Source organism: Hetaerina americana, unplaced genomic scaffold (assembly GCF_022747635.1).
Source record: "Hetaerina americana unplaced genomic scaffold, ioHetAmer1.1.p SCAF_6, whole genome shotgun sequence".
In the NCBI taxonomy this organism is placed as follows: Eukaryota; Metazoa; Arthropoda; class Insecta; order Odonata; family Calopterygidae; genus Hetaerina; species Hetaerina americana.
In genome coordinates this window covers 77,139,816-77,158,589 of record NW_027287205.1, presented here as the reverse complement: position 1 = coordinate 77,158,589, position 18,774 = coordinate 77,139,816, and the positions used below count along the sequence as shown (strand labels likewise).

At 39.9% G+C, this 18,774-nt stretch overlaps 1 protein-coding gene across 1 annotated transcript in view; it reads right to left on the bottom strand.

Annotated features, from left to right (window-relative positions):
- LOC139695153 (GTP cyclohydrolase 1-like) overlaps positions 1-16,079 on the bottom strand; it is a 136,682-nt gene extending 120,603 nt beyond the window's left edge. The window contains exon 1 of the mRNA XM_071593806.1: positions 15,639-16,079. Coding sequence (XP_071449907.1) covers positions 15,639-15,711 — 73 coding nt within the window. The 5' untranslated portion in view covers positions 15,712-16,079. The remainder of the gene's footprint in view (positions 1-15,638) is intronic.
- Positions 16,080-18,774: the final 2,695 nt, after the last annotated feature.

The window sequence follows — 18,774 nt, the reverse complement described above, 5'->3', positions numbered from 1 at the left end:
AAAACATTTTCAGAGGTTTACTGCTTGTTTTTACGAATATAGGAAACAAAGCAAAAAATACACTATGGGTCATACAAAGCCACAAAATAATAACGTATCATTACACTAGAGAAGTTTTAGTGCTGAATATCTATGAATATGTACAACCCGTGTCCGCAGATGCACCAATGCGGAGGATAAGAGGGCAGGTCGTATAGTTTTCGGTCACGCCTCACATGCCCTTCTAAATAAAACAGAGCGTATAAGAGTGTAACGCAGCGACGACTACATTGTTGCTCGCACTAAGCGGTCTCCGAGTGCGACACGCTGCATTACAAAAGCATCACAGCTCGTATCCCGAGAGTAGTTTTGTAGCTACTAGAGTCCAAAACAGAGCATGGAAAAGTTCGTATCTCGAAAACAACTTGTGTGGAGCGGTTTGTAGGTCGAGATAATTCGCCTTGTGAGCTAACGACGAAAAGGCTGTGACCGCTCATTCATGCGTTCGGGTCCCATTACTTTGGTGGATGCGGAAAAGTTTTTGTCACTGCCATACTAAAGCGCTTGGAGGGAAGGTGGAATTCTTTTGCCCAACTGCGGGCGGGCAAAACCACTCGCTCATCGACGGTAACTGCTCGACCAAAAGCAAGCGAAGTCGGTTCGACCGTTAAGGGTAGAGATCACATGACACCTTATGGTATATGGAATCCTAGTATTCAAGGTGGTACGAATAAAATTCAAATACCTACACACTCCGTACCTCTAATTTTTTTATGGTATTCTGAGAGAGTTTGTGCTTAGCACCGGTTTAATGAGGTATCAGCTGAAACCAAACCCTCTGGTTGCCTATGACGCAAAATTTTATGAAGATTTCCATCACAACCCCTTGAACCATACACATACTCTAATTGCATACAAATCAACGCGTTTATTAAGTTTGAGATAAAACCTCCCCTCTGGCATCTGCACAATACTCTCCGTGAAAATGGGTGGCGGGGGGTGTCAGGGCAACGGCCATTCATGCGCGATCGAGTTCAAACATTCATTAGAAATTATATTACCCAATGTACACAAACAGTATGACGCACGTGCAAAAACACCTATGTACACTGCGCGCGCACGCCCACCCAACAACACCATACAATTATTGGTGTGTTTGACTAAATCGCTCGCTATTTTACCATTTTTGAATGAAAGCATTCGACTCTGACTGAAGCTTGACTCTGCCGGTGGCGAAGCCTAAAGCGCTCTTTTTATCCCAATGTTTTAGTCTACCAGTATGATTTGGGGTCATCATGATTACCTCCTCGTCACAGACTAACCTGGGAATTCTGCACATATCTCTGATAAGGGTAGATATTGTATGCTCCCTCCATGGATCATGAATTGGCTTCCGACCTGATTCCTCCAACATAAGCCCCCCTTCTCCCTTGTTGGATAGCGAATGAAATTCAGACACAAAGCAGACACAGTCAAACTACTCCTATGACAGCCGTGGTTCCGCTCTATGTTCTGCTAACTGTAAAATCGCACCGCATGAATTTGTGGTAATTGTATTTTAAAGGCAAATCCAAATGAATTTCAAGGCTCCAGTCAAGAACGGAACATTAAACTAACTACACTGCGACCGTAAATAGAATAAAACATTTTGGAAGCGAACTATTCTGGGATCTCCCAATAATTTAACCTAGGTATGACCGAAACTCTGAGTCCCTTTAGATCAGTAATGAGGAATGCATTCCCCTAGTAGAGAAATTCAGGTTCACCCAAGGCTGAGTGAATCGACACCCTCCTTCCAATTAGAAAACTTCATTTTAAAAATAGAACCACTCAATTTTTGATCCGCTTTTTGACATCAACCCATGTTAAAGGCATTTTCTGTCAAATATTTCAACAAGATGTAAAACTGGTATATTTTTTTCTAGAAAATAATTTTTAATATGAGAATAATCATCATAATAATATATTTATTGAAATAATGGTATCATTTTACTCATTTCTTTTACGATAAATAAATTTCATACTTTTCTATTCTTAAACTCCGAATGCTCTCACGTTTGAATGTCGTTTTATAACAAATGAATTAATCAGTGCAATGAAATGGGCGATATGATATAAGATCGAAGTTTATGAAGTAATTCCTAATTGTCTTTCCTTTTTTGCTTGCATAAGCTAATTAATTACCTTAGTTGCCTAATTTCGCCACTACCTTCTGTATTTCGTGAAAACCACTCGTGCGAAAATTAATTGACATTAATTACAAATATGATGAATGATGATTTAAAAAGATCGCGATATAATTAGGTGGAATGACTAAGCGATTGATAACGTACTCACTGAAATAAATGGCCTAAAATTTAGTCCAAATGATGTTGATTAATTATTATAACGCTTTTATTCATGAATCGAGATCAAATTCGATAAATATTTGCCAAGAAGGCAGTCACGCGAGATTCCGGTCTAGACAGGCTCCTAAAAAGAGCTCTGCCAAAAAAATCGAAGTGCGGAAAGCAAAATATTTTGAATTGCAGTTTTTTCGGCACGAACCAACAGTCATTTATTATCGAACGAACAGTTGGGGAACGTTCTCCAGGAGAACCAATCAAGGGCAAATGTGCCAACCGACGACCTCTGCGGTGGTAATGTTTTGTGTCTCTTGAATATCGGCTAAATTCATTAACTCACTGACCCAAATGGTCTTAGAGTGAGAAATTACTTGAGCTTTCTCCCAGGCAAACTTACAAAAAAAATTCGAAAGCGCTTTGGAAAAAATCAGCGCAGAAACCATTCAACATTCAAAGGAAATGTTACCAACCTTTGGGTCTACCCAACAGAATTAATATTTAGTTTGAATTTCACTAATCGTGAATTAATCACTTTCATTTTCATGTTACCTCCGGCATAACCCGCCTAAGCAACAATGAAAGTTGCTTCAAAGTTTCAAATTTTCGCGGTTCTCTCACCGGTGAATGAGCTGCGTAAATTTGAGGCAGGTTACTTAACTGAAGATGTTAGGGTCAAATGAGAGGTCCCCGATTTAATATGGCAGATCAGATCACCAGCGTAAAATCGGGGAGATTTATTTTAGAACGGATAGATTTAAAACGTGTTTTTTCAAATTACAAAGAAACGGCGGGAGATGCCGCAACGGTAACTTTTAACGGAGTCATCCGCTAATGTGCATTTCAATGCAACAATTTCAGAGTGTAAAAATCATTCGCCTTGACTGGGATTCGAACCCTAAAGCACTCGACCGGATATTGAGGGATCTGGGTTCGAATCCCAGTCGAGGCGAATGATTTTCACACTCTGAAATTGTTGCATTGACGTGTTTTTTCCTCAAACCATAAGAGATCATAACGGACATGACAGTAATCGTGTGGGAGATAATTACAATCGGCTGTTTATCTATTGTATTCATAGCATGCACGTTATTTTTTTATTCTATGGAAACATCTTTTTCAACTGTTCTACAGCATGATTTGAATACATGAATCTTGTTATTATCTATAGTTGCTTGTAAGTACCTGCTTTTACCCCCACCACACGCCCTTGCCTACTCAGTCATAGTCCTCAGGGAATTTAGGACAATGACGAAGGTCGAAACTTCGGCAGCTGAAACCCTCACCCGGTAAAAAAAACCCGCTAAGACTACAGTGCATATGACAACTTGTTTCTACGAGCTGAAGAGTTATTGGAACGCTTGCTGCCATAGATAAACCGTAAGAAGTCTAAATAAAATGAATATGGAGAGCATTCCTTCAACTTTGGTAACATGCAAATATACCTGTCAACTTTTTATACAGAATTTGAGAAAAAAGTCGACTTTTGCTTTGAAATTCAGCTATAAAAACCGTGCTTGCAACCATTATTCCAAGGAAAATTGGTTCAGCAAGGCCGTGGACGTCCACAGAAATGTTTCAGCCAATTTTGGCCCTATAATTATCCTGGATATGGTTTTTTCACTCTGAATGAATTACTAAATTTCAGCCAAAGCTTAGTCGTTAAGCTCTTCTCCGTCGTCAATTAGTTAACCATGCTGGTTATATAACGAAACTTGTTCCATAAAAAAATAATTCTCTCCTGTTTTCTTTTTTTTTCATATGTATTCATTCGATTCGCTTCGTTCGAGGCCGAATAACCTTGGAGGTGACTGAATGTTTCGAGGTAAAACGAGTATATGTTGCATCAGATCGTGAAAAAAGTGTTCTCCAGCTTGTCCAGCAAATTTGTGTTTTCTTTTGAAGATCACTCAAAGATACTATCAGCAGGAAGCAAAGAGTAAAAAAAATAACTTTTACTTTTGCTTCCAAATTATTCTCATTAAATGTAGTAACATAACCTTTCATGGAAGCAATAAACCCAAGCCTTGATCCGCCGAATTCCAAGCACAAATGATTCCTCATCAATATTCCTTCCAAGCTGTTGATATACAAGTCTCAGATCTAATTTGTCTCCCTATTAAGCAAGATTTATCGTCCGACCTCGGTATTCGTATACTTATCCTCTGTTACATATCTGTAGCTGACAAAAAATGCGTTTGTAATTATAATTCTTATCGTCGAATAAAGTGAAGCAGTTGGCTCTAAAAATAGATTACTATGCATTATGTTTTGAATGAAGAGAATAATTAATTAGTTTAACGAGCGAGTAAAGAGAGGAGCCTATAGACCAACGGTGAAGTAAGAAGCTTCGAGTGAAATAAGAAACATTAGGAAAAAGCTTTGCATTTCAATAAACTACAACAAACGGCAAATAGTTCTTATATAAGAATGAGAAAGCAATTCCTAAGAAGCTACAAATGTATTCTACTCTTCTATGGATGTGAAACGTGATTAGGAGCAGCGGAAAATCATGGAGGCGATAGAAATTTAGTTCTAAGGACGAACGATGGAAACAAGATGGAGTAAAAAATGAAGGGAAACTTCTACACGTGGGTGGGAAGTGAATACTGTGGAGGAGACTAAGAAGAAGAAGAAGAAGAAGGGAGCTCCAAAACTAACATCAACTTCATTGACAATCTCCCTGACAGTTAACCTACGGTTTGCAGGCGCTGAAACATTCAATTTTGACGTGGGCGTCGTTTGTTGACGTTGATGGTCGTCCACTCCACGGTTCTTAATCGGTCGTGGTTTGTCCGGTCCGGAAGCGCTTGCACCAATGACAAAACTGTGCTCGACCCCTAGATTTATTGCCGAATGCCTATTAAATCATTGCATACGTTTCAGTTGCACTTTTTCCGAAGTTAAAACAGAATTCAACGCACAGGCGCTAAAACCATCATTCTTACCGACAAGAATTAGTACAGCAACCGTGTGCAAGCTAAGACAAGAAACGCTGTTGTGCAGGGACAAATTGAGATAGAACCACGAGCAAGGTGGTGATTTACATCACACAAGAGGCCGCTATAAGGAGACACCTCATCGAATGTGATCCGTCACACAGTTCGCGCGTAGTAAGACCAGTCTCATCTTATTTTGTACAGGCCTCGTAAAGAGAATATCCTGAGAAAGGATAGCTTACCTGAACATCGTCATTTAAGGAGTCCAGGAGTACCACAAGTTGGAAGAAATGCAAAGAAAGAATTAGGACTAACGACAAGAGACGTAATGGAAAATGTCGGTGAAAGTAGCGAAGAAGGAGGGATTGACAGGGGACAGACTAGTTTGGAGAAATGCTTCAATCTTCGGATATGTTCTGCATCTGTGTCTGTGCTCCTTTACGACATTCTCTTCTTACTTTTGAAATTTTAATCGTCGCAGTTATTTCACCAAAACCCGAATTTACGATGCCTCGTGTTTAATCCAAGGGTTAGTTAACGTGAAGGTTATTGGCGTGTTTTTAATGTTACTGATGATTGTATAATCAATTCAGCCTGCTCTTTGGTGAACGCAAACATGCTAACAGAGCTAACTCCATATTTAGTTATTTTTTCACTTAAACCGCTGTTTTTTTTATTAATCTAGTATTTATGAAACAGATTGTTGGTCTTAACTGAATTTTGAGGTTTACCTTAAATTTAACGAGACGTGGTAAAACCGGACATAAATGTTCGATATTTTACATTTATTTTTCTTGGGTTTGAGTTTTCATTGCTTCAGTTGCTTATTTTTAATTTTTAAATTGAATATTCAGGAAATTCTCGTGAAAACATTTATGAGGAGCGTGGTTATGAGCGGCGCGGATACATGGTAACTGAAACAGGATGATAGGCGTAGATTGGAGGCTTTTGAAATGTGTGTGTGTGGAGAAGGATTGAGTAGGTTAAGTGGACAGAAAGGAAAACAAATGAAGTGCTAGGCATGGTGGGTGAAGAGAGGGGATTATTGGGAGAGATCATTTACATCTACATAATACCCCGCAAGCCGCCGAAAGGGCGTGTGGTGGGGGGTGCTATTTATTCATTCAGTGATGTTTTAGTATTCTGCGACAAGTTGCCTTAAAATGAGCAGAACAATAAATAAGAAAGTATTTGCAAGATTTAATGAAGAGGAGAGTCCATAGAGGACCTAAAGATGAGGAGCAATCAAATAAGGGGCAATAGCTGGAGGCTCAAAAATTTTCGGACGACTATGAATGAAAATAAGAACTGCAGAGGAAAAATTAGGATGAGTAGAACTCTTCAGCGAAGGAGCATTCATGGATTGTAGAAATTGGAAGGTTACAAGATATCTTGGAGGACCGATTGATCACCCGTTAGTATCTGATCTAGAAAATCTCCAAGTGAGTGACAATTTTAATGCATAAACACAGTTTTGTAATCTTAGGTTGAAAATAATTTAAAATGATTCGCTAATTTTAACACATTTTAGAACTCATCGTAGCACCGTTCAAGGTGATGAGTTTAGGCTTGAGGGGCAGTAGCCATTCAAAATTGACGTCAATTGTCTGAATTAATTACTTCCAACGTTATTACAACCAAAAATATTTCCCAGGCTCCCTTATATCCGCCGTGGTAATCCTTGGTGATGAGAAATCAGAAAAATTCCAATCACCACTGAAGCAACACGAATTAAGGGCCCATTAATCTCAAATGTCAGTATTATTTGATGGGCGAAGAAGTGGCATCCCCAACTTAATTTAATTTGCTGTACGCTGTAGCATAACTACATTTTCGATTCTTATTTTTCAAATTTAGAGTAAAAAACTTTCAAATTTTTGGATCTCTCTCTCCACTCACCAAATTCAAGCCAACTCCCCATGAAACGTTGAAATGATATCCATCACCGGTTATTTCAGGATTTTCAGGAGACCTTGAAATTGTTAGGGAGTGGCACTAGGCCCAGTCAACCACTTATGTAATTTTTGGAAGCTTCATGAGAAAATCTTCCCGGAGTCACTAGTAATTGCACGCACCCTCACATGGTAGTACTTGGACGTATATTTTCCCAATTAACATCTTATCAGGTTATTTCATGTCATTCTTAAAAAAATCCCCTCCTCACCTTCCCCTTCTTTAGTATTTTCTTTTAAACCGAACAATTATGGTGGTATCGCAATATGGTAAATCTCAAAAAAAGGTTATTCCATGCATCTATCGCACAAAGGTGGTGTCTCAAAAATTCACAAAGGAACATCATCAACAACATTTTATGACAGAAATTTTCGCTGAACAATCTGGTTAAAGAAAAGGTAAGAAAAGAGCGGATCTGCTTTCAGCCGGTTCGCACGAGCTGAGTCCGCTAATAAAAGAGCAGGCCAGTAAAAATGGGAGAGGGCCCAAACTAAATCGAATTTCCGAAAGACTTATGCCCTTGAACTGTTCTCCCACTATAGATCCGGGTGAAATTCCAGGAAGTAACACTTACAAAATGCACAATGCATTAATTTACTCTCCAGTCCTCCACAAATGAAATTCAGATATTAGGCGCCAAAGATGAATCCGATAACAGATGAAACTGGCCCTCAACGAAATAGTTTATCCCAAGCTTTACCAACAGTCACAGAGTATATTCACGAATCGTCTCGAATAACTGCCAAATTAATTACCACCAGCGCCATTAAACACGATTAGGTACGAGGTATTGATGACACAGGTTTTTTTGTTTCGTGAAGCCTATGGAGTAATAATCCTAACAATGGCAGGCCCTTAAGGTGTTGAGAAAATAAGATTACAGTTATCTGTAATGTAATTGCAGTTTAAATGGTTTGGCAATTATCTGTATATCAATGAATTTTATATAAAATATTGTAAAAAATTCACTTCGATCTCTTTCTGCTACCGAGATACGTAAAACTACAAAATACCCCCGCAAGCCATCGGCACAAGGGTGTGTAGCGGGGGTCTTACGCCAGCAGCCTTACATTGGCTCGTGAAGAAATTTGGAAATGTGTTATCTAACATGCAAATTTTCTTTCGCAATAATAAAAATCAATAATCTAACACAGGTGAATGTTACCACTCCATTTTCTAAACAGGGTCAGAGTAGAGTTAAAATAAACCAATTCATAAAGCTTTGGATGAAACTATTGAATAATGTGCATAAAGGAATTGTCACGAGGTGGAGGGAATAGACGGGTACTTCGAGTAAATACGTTTAGAACAGATTAGTAGAAACTTTAATATAGAGCCTGGTTTTATGCGCCACGGAAACTCCGTCATTTAAGAATGATGATAGACGACTATTTAGACAAGGATGTGGAGAAGAGTGGGGAATGTGAAGAAGACAGGTAGGAATACAAATGAGAAAATGCTATTCATGATGGGGAGGAGAGAGGATTACTAACAGGAATCCAAAGGAGCAGGGAAAGATGGATTCAGAGTTTACCAATCGGAAGGCGGATGTTAAAGACTGTCACGGAGGGGAGAATGTTAGGCAAACTAGAAAGGGGCAGCAATAGGATAGGAATGTTGGATGGGATGAAGGGTGGAAGGAAGTACATAGAATTGAAGAGGGGCTTATTATGATGATGGTTTATGTCTTGTGTGACGAGGTTATTAAGTTTATGCCCATCCAAAAGCTACCTTAAACGGTAGACTACCATAAAACAATAATGTGCAGGAGAAATGGTTTCCCCGGAAAGGGCACTTGACGATATCATTCCCACACACACACTCCACGCTACAGACAACCCTCAACCAATTCCCACGACACTTACGTAACAACTTTTCAGCACTTTGGTCTCCTTTCTTCCCACAAAAATACAACCGATCAAAGAGGGTAAACAATCCCTCCCGTTCAAGATTGTATACGTTCCCACAAATTTGGGAGTAAATTTTTCTAACCACACATTTCTTCTCACAGCACAGAATACCTGCTAATGGATATCCAGCGCGGGAGAAAATAAAAGAGGAAGCCCAGAATGAAACAAAGGCAAGGTCAGCTTTCACTTCTTCCCCAACCTCTCCCTCCACCACCTCTCTCTCTCTCGCATACCACCTCTTCTCGAGTAAATCGAAGTCTGACCCTCAGGAACGCGGATTACGCGCGAAGTGGACGGGAAAACGTCAGCCAGAGCGTCGAATGTGTAGTCACAGCTAGGGCGTTCAACGAATGGCACAAATGAATGACTCGGTCAGAGCAATGATGACGCACTTTTTTTCTTTTAAGCATACATATTACCCTAAGTAATCTAGTAGTTTCAGCTATTTGAATTTCAACATCTCACATTCCCAGCTCTCCTTAAGCGGATCTAATACAAAAAAGAAATACGTGATTTTCTCACATGACTGTTCTTCCGAGGAATTGTTAAATAAGATTCCATATGGTCGTAAAACTGCTGGTAAGAGTTTTGACGAAGGTAATATACCGACGGAATTACCGCGGCAACAAAATTTGCGAAATCAAGTTGAAACGTTCAGCCGATTCTTGTTTCGGGGGTGTAAATGTCAATCCTTCAATTTTAGGAAGGACGTGTGGACCAGGTTTACCAACAAATAATCTTATTCGCAGTCAATTTGACGAGGAGGATTCGGAGAATTAGTTTTAAGTACTATTATTATGTTCTGTCGCCAGTATTGATTTGAAATTTGGCACAATTAATTAATAATTCGATATTCACGGATCAGGTTTCATGAGCAATTTATTTCAAACGACACATCAGAGGATATTTCAGTCGATTGTTTCCCATCAGCATAAATAAACGGTAATACTTGTTCAAATCCTGCAGCTGGTTCCAAAATACGAGGGTCATCCGGAAAGTAGTACCCGTTCGTGAAATAAAGACACAAAAGTAAATATTAACAAACATAAAAAATTTTATTTGAAAAAGGATACTTTAAACTACTTCTCAACATAATCTCCAAGCAAATTAAGGCATTTGTCATAACGTGTGACAAGTTTCTGTATTCCTGCTGCATAGTCCTTCGCCGCCAGCTCATTGAGATACGCGAGGGACCCATCTTGCACAAATTTTTGCATAATGCAGATGGTGTTTAACAATTTCATGAACAATTGTTCGAGAAACATTGGGAAAATGCTCACAGATGTCATCAATTGTGACGCGCCGATCGTTCCTCACGAATTCGTCAACTGAGCTCACCAGTTGGTCTGTAATGACAGACGGTCTCCCCGAACGCTCATCGTCGTGTGTGTTCCCCCTCCCCATGTTGAAGTTGCGACACCACCGCCGAACAGACGACTCGTCCATTACATTGTCTCCATACACCTCCTTTAATTGGCGATGAATATCACATGGGCGAACGTTTCTTGCATTGAGGAATTTAATCACTGCCCTCACTTCACAACTGGCGGCGTTCTCAATTTTTTTAAACATTGTAAACAATCACAGAAACAACACAGGCAATGCTAGCGTCACGCAACTTGGCTCAGAGAAGGCAGACAAGCCACTGAAGATATCTGACCTCGTCCAGCGGCTACTCGCGTCGTCAGCACTTCATGCGGCACGAACGGGTACTACTTTCCGGATGACCCTCTTAGTTCCATCAAACCAAGAAGAAATACTATTTTTTCAGCGTACATAAAGTTTTGAGGTAGTTTTAAGCAGTATTAAATACTTGGGAAGAAGGAACTATTGCAGGTCTAACGATTAGCATTGATCAGCCGTTGGATTAATGAAGTATGGCCGTAAGGACATACACGATTATTACTCTTAAGTTACTGCTATCGGTACTAAAATCAGATATTAAATAATGGATGCAAAGTTGATGCAGAACTGTTTTACACGATTCAACTCACCTTACGAATTTCGAATTTTGCACTTGGTCACACGCTTTTGTTTTGTGTTTACGCTTCAATTTCAAGAAAAAATGAGTGACGTCAAGTCCGATTCCATCCTTAGTTCTGACGAGGAAACTTGCTCATTATTATAGGTAATGTTAACTGGCGAACTTTAAGCATTACTGAAAAACGTAAAAGGCAAAATCTGGGCAAGGAATTGGATTTGTTAGAAAACGCCAAGGAACGATACTTTTTGTTTCGGCGATGTTGAGTGATGAACTGCTGAATTAAATCATTAGCAGGATATTGAAATGTTTGCAATTTACCCCTATGGTAAGTTTTAAGGCTTATTTTAATTTAAAACTCCTCCAATCATCAGTGCTCAATAGCTGGATTCAAGAATCTGAAAGAAAATAAGTATCGTACTTATTCATGTTTTCAGTTCTGAAATTAGAATTGAACTCATTTTTCGAATTATTTTCCCCTTTTGAAAAATACGACAAGGTATTGTGAATTTATAACTTAAGTAACGTATAAATCTACTTTTACGTATGGGTTGAGATTTTTCCTCACGACGGGAGCTTATCTAGACTGTCGGATCGTCTCTATGTCATTTTGCCCAAGTAAATTAGGAAGCATTGAGTAGTCGGAATGTCAATTACCATGAACGATTGATGTCAATCCGGGAAAATACCAATACGAGTCGAGATACGAGTAGAGATCGGTTTCAGTCAACGAGGGACAAACTTCTTCAAAAACTGACTGTTCTCACGAGTACTAAATCACGACTCATCCCAATTCATCGTGGTGCTTATTAGCAACATATATTAAAAACTATCATTAAAGTAATCAACCCGAATCACTATTATTATTATTCGTATTCTACCTTCTCAGATAGGTTTTTGATAGACAGACTTCAGTAGCACACATCCCTACGTCTCCCAGCAAAAACAACTCGACATCAAGCACTGCAATAAGCCCCTCAAATTCCGCATACTGCCTCCCTTTACCCCATCCAACATCCCCACCATACTCCTTCCCCTTCCTCGCATGCTTAACGTTCTCTCTCTGTTATAGTCTTCATCATCTCATTGCCAATCAGAATGCGCTATAGACATTTTTCCTGCTAATGATTTCTCCCAGCAATCCCCTCTCCTCCCCCGCCATACCTAGCAATTCCTCGTTTGGTTACCTTTCAATCAACTTCACCTTTTCCATTCTTATCCATGCCCGCAGTTCGAAAGTCTCCATTCTACACCTGTCATCTTGATACACCTACGATGGCGATGGCGAGAGTGGAGCTTAATCCGAAGTCAACCCTGAAGCTTGTGAAAAATCAAACACCACTTCCAGAGTAATTTATTTCCAGCAACCGAAAAATTACAGGGCATAGGTGCTTTTACTTGGGTTCTTCAGGATTTGTGAGCTCTGATTCGAACTGGGGTGAAATTCACCAAAAATATGAATAAGTATTATAAAGAACGACCATTACATTGGGTAATCCAGTTATTTCCTGAAGAACGATTGCGTTTTTATCTCAGAGCCGTTAACGCTTAAAAGCACCAGAAACGGATCCTCTTAAAATTCCTTTATTTTTAGGATTACTATAGATTTCTTCCTCAAAAAAATTAAAATTTCTTAACAAGAAATATTCAATTATGTGTCACTGTCTATTAATTTCTTAAGTCCATTCATCCGTCAATGGCGGCGTGCTTCAATATTTGCATCGTACTCCTAAGAATGAGCGCTTTCACAAAAACTGTTTTTGTACGTTTGCCAAATATCTTTTGAACCCGTCTAACTTTTTCACCATAAATAAAATGCTTAGCTTTGTAGGTAAATCATCTTAATAAATCATCTACGACAGAGATCGAGTGAGGTCGGACAAGAAATATCCGTATTTCTGAGGATCTCCCGCAGATGACTGATCAAATACAGTTCTAGTGCGACACATGGCAATAAGAATTACACTTTTAAAATATGCAGTGGAGAAGTTTCAGAATAGAAGTCCCTATTGAACGCCTAAGGCACCAATAGTAGCTAAATATAAGGTGTACTTCTATACTCGGCTTAATATTTTGCCATTACCCTTACTTTAATCTCTCCTGAACGAAGCTTATACGGGTAACATGTGGAAAAGCTAGCAAAAACTAAGGATTTATAGGAAGAGTATTGTGCCAATGTGAGGAAAAGGTTAAAGAACAATTCCTCTCTGGTTACTTTTCATTTAGAATTTACTGCTACTATATGAGATGTATATGCTCATGCAATTGAATTGATTTCCGAATTAGATCGCGTGCAGATTTATAAAACGTTGTTATGCTAAACTGAGTAACGTACGTATCAAAATAAGTTTATGAGCCATGTCTTGGGTGCAGGGTAGTAAATTTTCAAGCAATACCAAGTCCCTGAAATATTATGCGCAGAAGCAGAAGTCTGTCTATGAAATTTCCTGTGTCGCATTAAAATTACGTGCAGATCATATATCTATCAATTTTGTGCGTGCCACAAAGCCTGCGATGTGTTTCCATGCATGAATTTGTTCTCGTTATTTGTAAAATAGGCAATAATACTACTGAAAAATACACATTATAACGGCAATAGGACACAAGCATCGCATGTCTCCAAGTGCAATGCAAGCTCGGCTTTGATATAAATTAAATGCATTTTCCTACACCCGCGAAGCTTTATCCATAATATTCCTGTGTTTAGAGCACTAATTATATCTGTGGGAAAGTGGAATAGATATCATTGCTTGCCATCTTTCCGTAAAGTGTAGCCATAAATATTTCTAGAAAATTACCGAGTACCATCACATGTGCCATGCGTTTAAAACTATTGACTAATAATATGTAGATTGTTACTTTTGCGCAAATACCAGTCTGATTACTAAATATTGTGTTTAATAACTGAAAAAATTTCAGTTATTAAATTTTTTCTTTCATTAAAATGCCAACTTGAACATTATACGCGGTTTTCGTGGACTTTAGGTATCTCTCAGTGCTGTTTACAAAACAATATTACCTTCCAACTCAACATTATTTACTGTATAGTGTTGTTCAATTATATTCTTTTCTCGTGAATATATCATTGACATAAAGGAAGAAATACGCATATGTAAGGAATTTATTTTACGTTTCGATAAATTTAACTCAATCCATTTTACATCGCAAAATTTCACATATATAAAAGATGAGCAAGTTTATTTTTTAATATTTTAAGCTTTTTTACAATAGAGTTCATTCGTAAGCAAGTTATATCATAATAGTCCGTTCCTTTTGAAGAAATTTTACAGTATGACACAAGCATTAAGGTTTGCAATGAAGCCGAACGGTTAGACGAAACAAGCAGCAAAAATAAGTATTGCATTATTTAAGTTTTTTGATCCCATCGTTAAATATCATTAACCTCGCACCATAGATAAAACGATCCAGTAATAAGTCAGTGAAATCGAACTTGATACAATTCGGGAAGTTTTACTCAAGTGAATACCATATCGTTCTTGCCGTACTTCAAAAGATGATGATTGCTTCGATAGAAAAGTTATTTTGTGGAAAATAGGAACATTTTACCATTTGAACTATTTAGAATAAAGCTTAAGGAATTCTGTGCCTTTCACCACGTTTCCCTGCGAGGCTCAAAATTAAAAATAACAAGGGTTAGAAAAAAAAGAGCTCTTATGGGAAATATTGCAGGCATTGAAATTCCCAACGGATCTGTAAGAAAACTTGATAAAAGTGCTCAAATCGCAACCTTAAACAAATTTATTCTATTTATAGATTTGGAAAAATCTTAAAATTAAAAAACTTTTCCAAACTAGTTACCGTTACTCCCTATTTGGTTCAAGGAGAGAGGACCCTTCTCTATAATTATTAATGTACTGCTTTCCTCCTCTACGAGAGAGAAAGTACTACTTGAGATATTAAGTGCAAAACTTCCACAGGAATCGAAATACCAAGAATTGTTTCACCATAAAATAGAAGTATGCCTTGTAAATTTGACAGCACAAAAATGTTCACTTCAATACTCCTGGTGTCATCAAAGAGGAAAGGATTCTTTCGGAGACATTGTACACTTCATGCATATAGGATCAATTGTTCTTTGAAAGAAGTGGATATTAAAAAAACCACAAACACCTAAGAAAGAAAAGACCATACAATTGACCCCAACAAACATGTGCGATCTGACAGTGAACACCTGTCAACCTTTGAAAAAAAAAATTCACCGTACCAGGGTGGGGAGCAGACAAAAGACCATGTTTAGGAAAATGAGAATTTAAACGACTGGTAATGTATTTTCCTTACACTGCACCCAAGGACAGAGTGCCCCGTGGTCTCCCGCCCTAAATCAGACTCCATTCTCAAAGGGTCAAGGCCCCTTCCTTCCCGCCTCTCCCCCTCTCCGGCCACCCTCGCTACTCCCCTTAACAACGTTCCAAACGTTGCCCGTTCCCCCGTCTCCCCTTCCATTATGCGTCCCAGGAACGCAGTCACGTCCACCTTCACCCCAACCCCATTTCCTCCCCCAAACACCACTCACCGGCTTTTTCCAACGCCTGTTGCTGGGCTTCGTAAGTCGTGTCAGATCCGTTCCTTTGGTTCACGGGCGCCATAACAACTCTCCAAATCTGGATGCAGGGGAAAAAGAACCAAATGACAATTTCCTCGCGACCGCAGTGCGTTGAAGTCTCTTCCTTCCTTAGGGCTTTTCTGTACGCCTTCCCTCTCCGTTCTATCCTCCTGCTATTATCTTTTCGAGTCTCCGGTACCTCTCTGTCGCCTGGTTCGTACTTGATTGGAGGAGTGGCCGTTTGAGTAACCTGATTGACTGTTGTGTGGATGGGGCCTTGGATGGTGGGTTTCTGCACGCGAAACGTACCGCGAAACTGGAGTGCACACGGCGGAATGATCCCGTCAAGTCTCTGACGCCGTGCTATATACCACCTCCGCCCCCTTCAGGCATGCGCCGCTGCTGTGGCTACCTAATCCCTCCCCTTGAACACTTCCTACCGCCTTCTCCTAACCCCCCCCCCCTCTCAACGCCACTTTTTACATCATGCACTGCTCCATCCCGAGGGCCTATCGCCACCGCTACCTCCTTCTCCCCACACCTCTCCTCTCCTTCCTTGCTTCCTTTCCCTTTTACCTCACGGGAACGTGGAGAGTCCTCGTGAAGTGTATTCCCCCCGGTGGTGACGTTTCTTCGATTCTCTCCCCTCCGCGCCACCCCCTTCCTTGTTTTCTTCCACCGCCGTCCCTTGCCTTCTCGCTCGCTCCCGGCCCGACCAGCCCAGGCCCACTTGATCGTCCAATGAAACCACGAGGGAGCAGGAACATCTCTTCCTCCCACAGGTCAAGGTGTCTTCTTTAAATGTTACGTAATCTCACGTCAGGGCTATGCAACGAACCCAGCGGGAAGACCCCTTGGACACTCCGCCCGTGGATTTGCCATTAAAAATCGTATTTATGAACTGATATTTACATCATGCATGCATTTAATATATACACCAGCTATTCGGTGGACATTGTCTAGTCCCAACAAGCGGGTTCGAATGTCTTAATGACAAGTATTATCACGCCCTTTGGCAGTAGCAAATCGGTCAAACAAAGGCGTGCAACTTAAAATGCTTCCAGTGACAGTGAAACGCTATTGTATTCGCCAGTGGTGAAACAGTTTCCGGAAAAACTTTCAGGGGAAATGCGCCTTTATACGAGTATAACTATAAGTTTACACATTGACGTTCATTTACGCTCTACTTTATCAAACTTTTCGGTGTATTTAATGTCGTGTCCCTTCTGTGACTCCATAACGAGGAGCAGTTTCATATGCAGTGAATGGGAGATTATAGTTCACAGCATGGATGAAGAATGCAGAATCTACGCATATCAATATGTGGTTACAAAATATCCCGCCAGCCGCCGCTAAGTTGGGCTGGTGATTTAACTCATGGCATGCAACATCAATAAGCAAGTTCGAGTTCGTTTTTAGTGCATATATGTATATGTATATAAATATATATATACACACACGCACACACACACACACACACACATATATATATATATATATATATATATATATATATATATATATATATATATATATATATATATATATATATACATACTCCTCCACACCCGCATTTCAATAGCCCCCAGTCTACGTCTATCCTCCTGCTTCAATGGCCACGTTTCCGCTACGATCCATATCAAAGTTTTTAAGAGTCTTTTCTTAATATCCTTACCCAACGTCCCTCTATCCAACTCCCTCCTCCTTGTGAAAGCCTCTTTGCCTAGCGCACTTCTTCTCCTTACGCCCCTACTACTTTGAGCGTGTTGGTCCAAAACACTTGCGAGATACGTAAACTGTTCTACCTGCTCTAGTTTTTGCCCTCCTATTTTAATGTTTAGCTTAGCCTTTTTCTTTCTAGAGAATCGCAAAACCATTGTTTTATTAATATTAATTCCCATGCCATACCTGTCGCACTGAATTTCCAATTCACTCAGCAATGCTTGCAACCCCTTGGCTGACTGATAAACTATAGCTTGATCATCAGCAAACCTAACTGATTTTACGAGCTCCCGCCCACTTTCATTCCTACCTCCAGTTCTTCCAATGCCTCTTTAATCATTTCCTCTGCATACAGATTGAAAAGCAACGGTGATAATGGGCAACCCTGCCTGACAACTCTTCCTAACACTGCCCATCCGGACTCCTCGTTCCCCACCCGAGCAGTCTGAGACATGTACAGGCTGCGGAGTAGCCTCCTTTCCCTCCAATCTATTCCTATATTCTGCAATATACCCATTAGTTTTTCCCAATTCACTCTATCAAACGCTTTTTCGAAATCTACGAAACAGGAAAATACCTCCGTGCTATGTTCTATATTCCTCTCGATTAATAATCTCATTACTGCAATGTCACCTATCACCACCGTACCTCTCCCCTTCCTAAACCCAAACTGATCATCCCCTAAGTAATCATCTGCCCTAATTTCTATCCTTTTGTTTATGATCCTGAGAACAACATTAGCTGCGTGGGATATCAAACTTATCGTCCTGTAGTCCTTACATGATGTAGCCATTACCTTTTTCGGAATAGGAACTAAAACTGATATCACAAAGTCTTCGGGCCAGATTCCTTCCTCATAAATACTACGAATCAGCCCATATAGCTTCCTCCCACATATTCCTCAACATTTCAATAGTTCCGCGGGAATGTTATCCTCCCCCACGGCCTTATTTAGTTTCATCTCCTTTAATGGCCTTTATATCTCATCGTCGAGTATGCCTGGACCTAAGCTATCTTCCTCTTGGTCATACGCAGAACTCAACTGCTTTCTCCCCGCGGTCATTCCTCGTGCCTAAACCGTAGTCCCCCACCTCATCACCATCTCTTCCTTTGCCTACCGTAGCATTCCAGTCCCCCATCACTATCAAATATTTCCCTCAGGGAACACACGCGATTATGTCCTCTAACTGATCGTATATCCTATCGACCTCTTCTTCCTTATGGCTACTCGGTGGCATGTATACCTGAATAATAACCAAGTTCGTTGGTTCTGCTTTTATCTCTACTAGCAATAATCTATCCATTAGCTGCTATATGTTGACTACTTTTCTTCCTACCTTTTCATTTAATACTATGGCAACCCCTCGTTGGCTCTCGTCCCCGC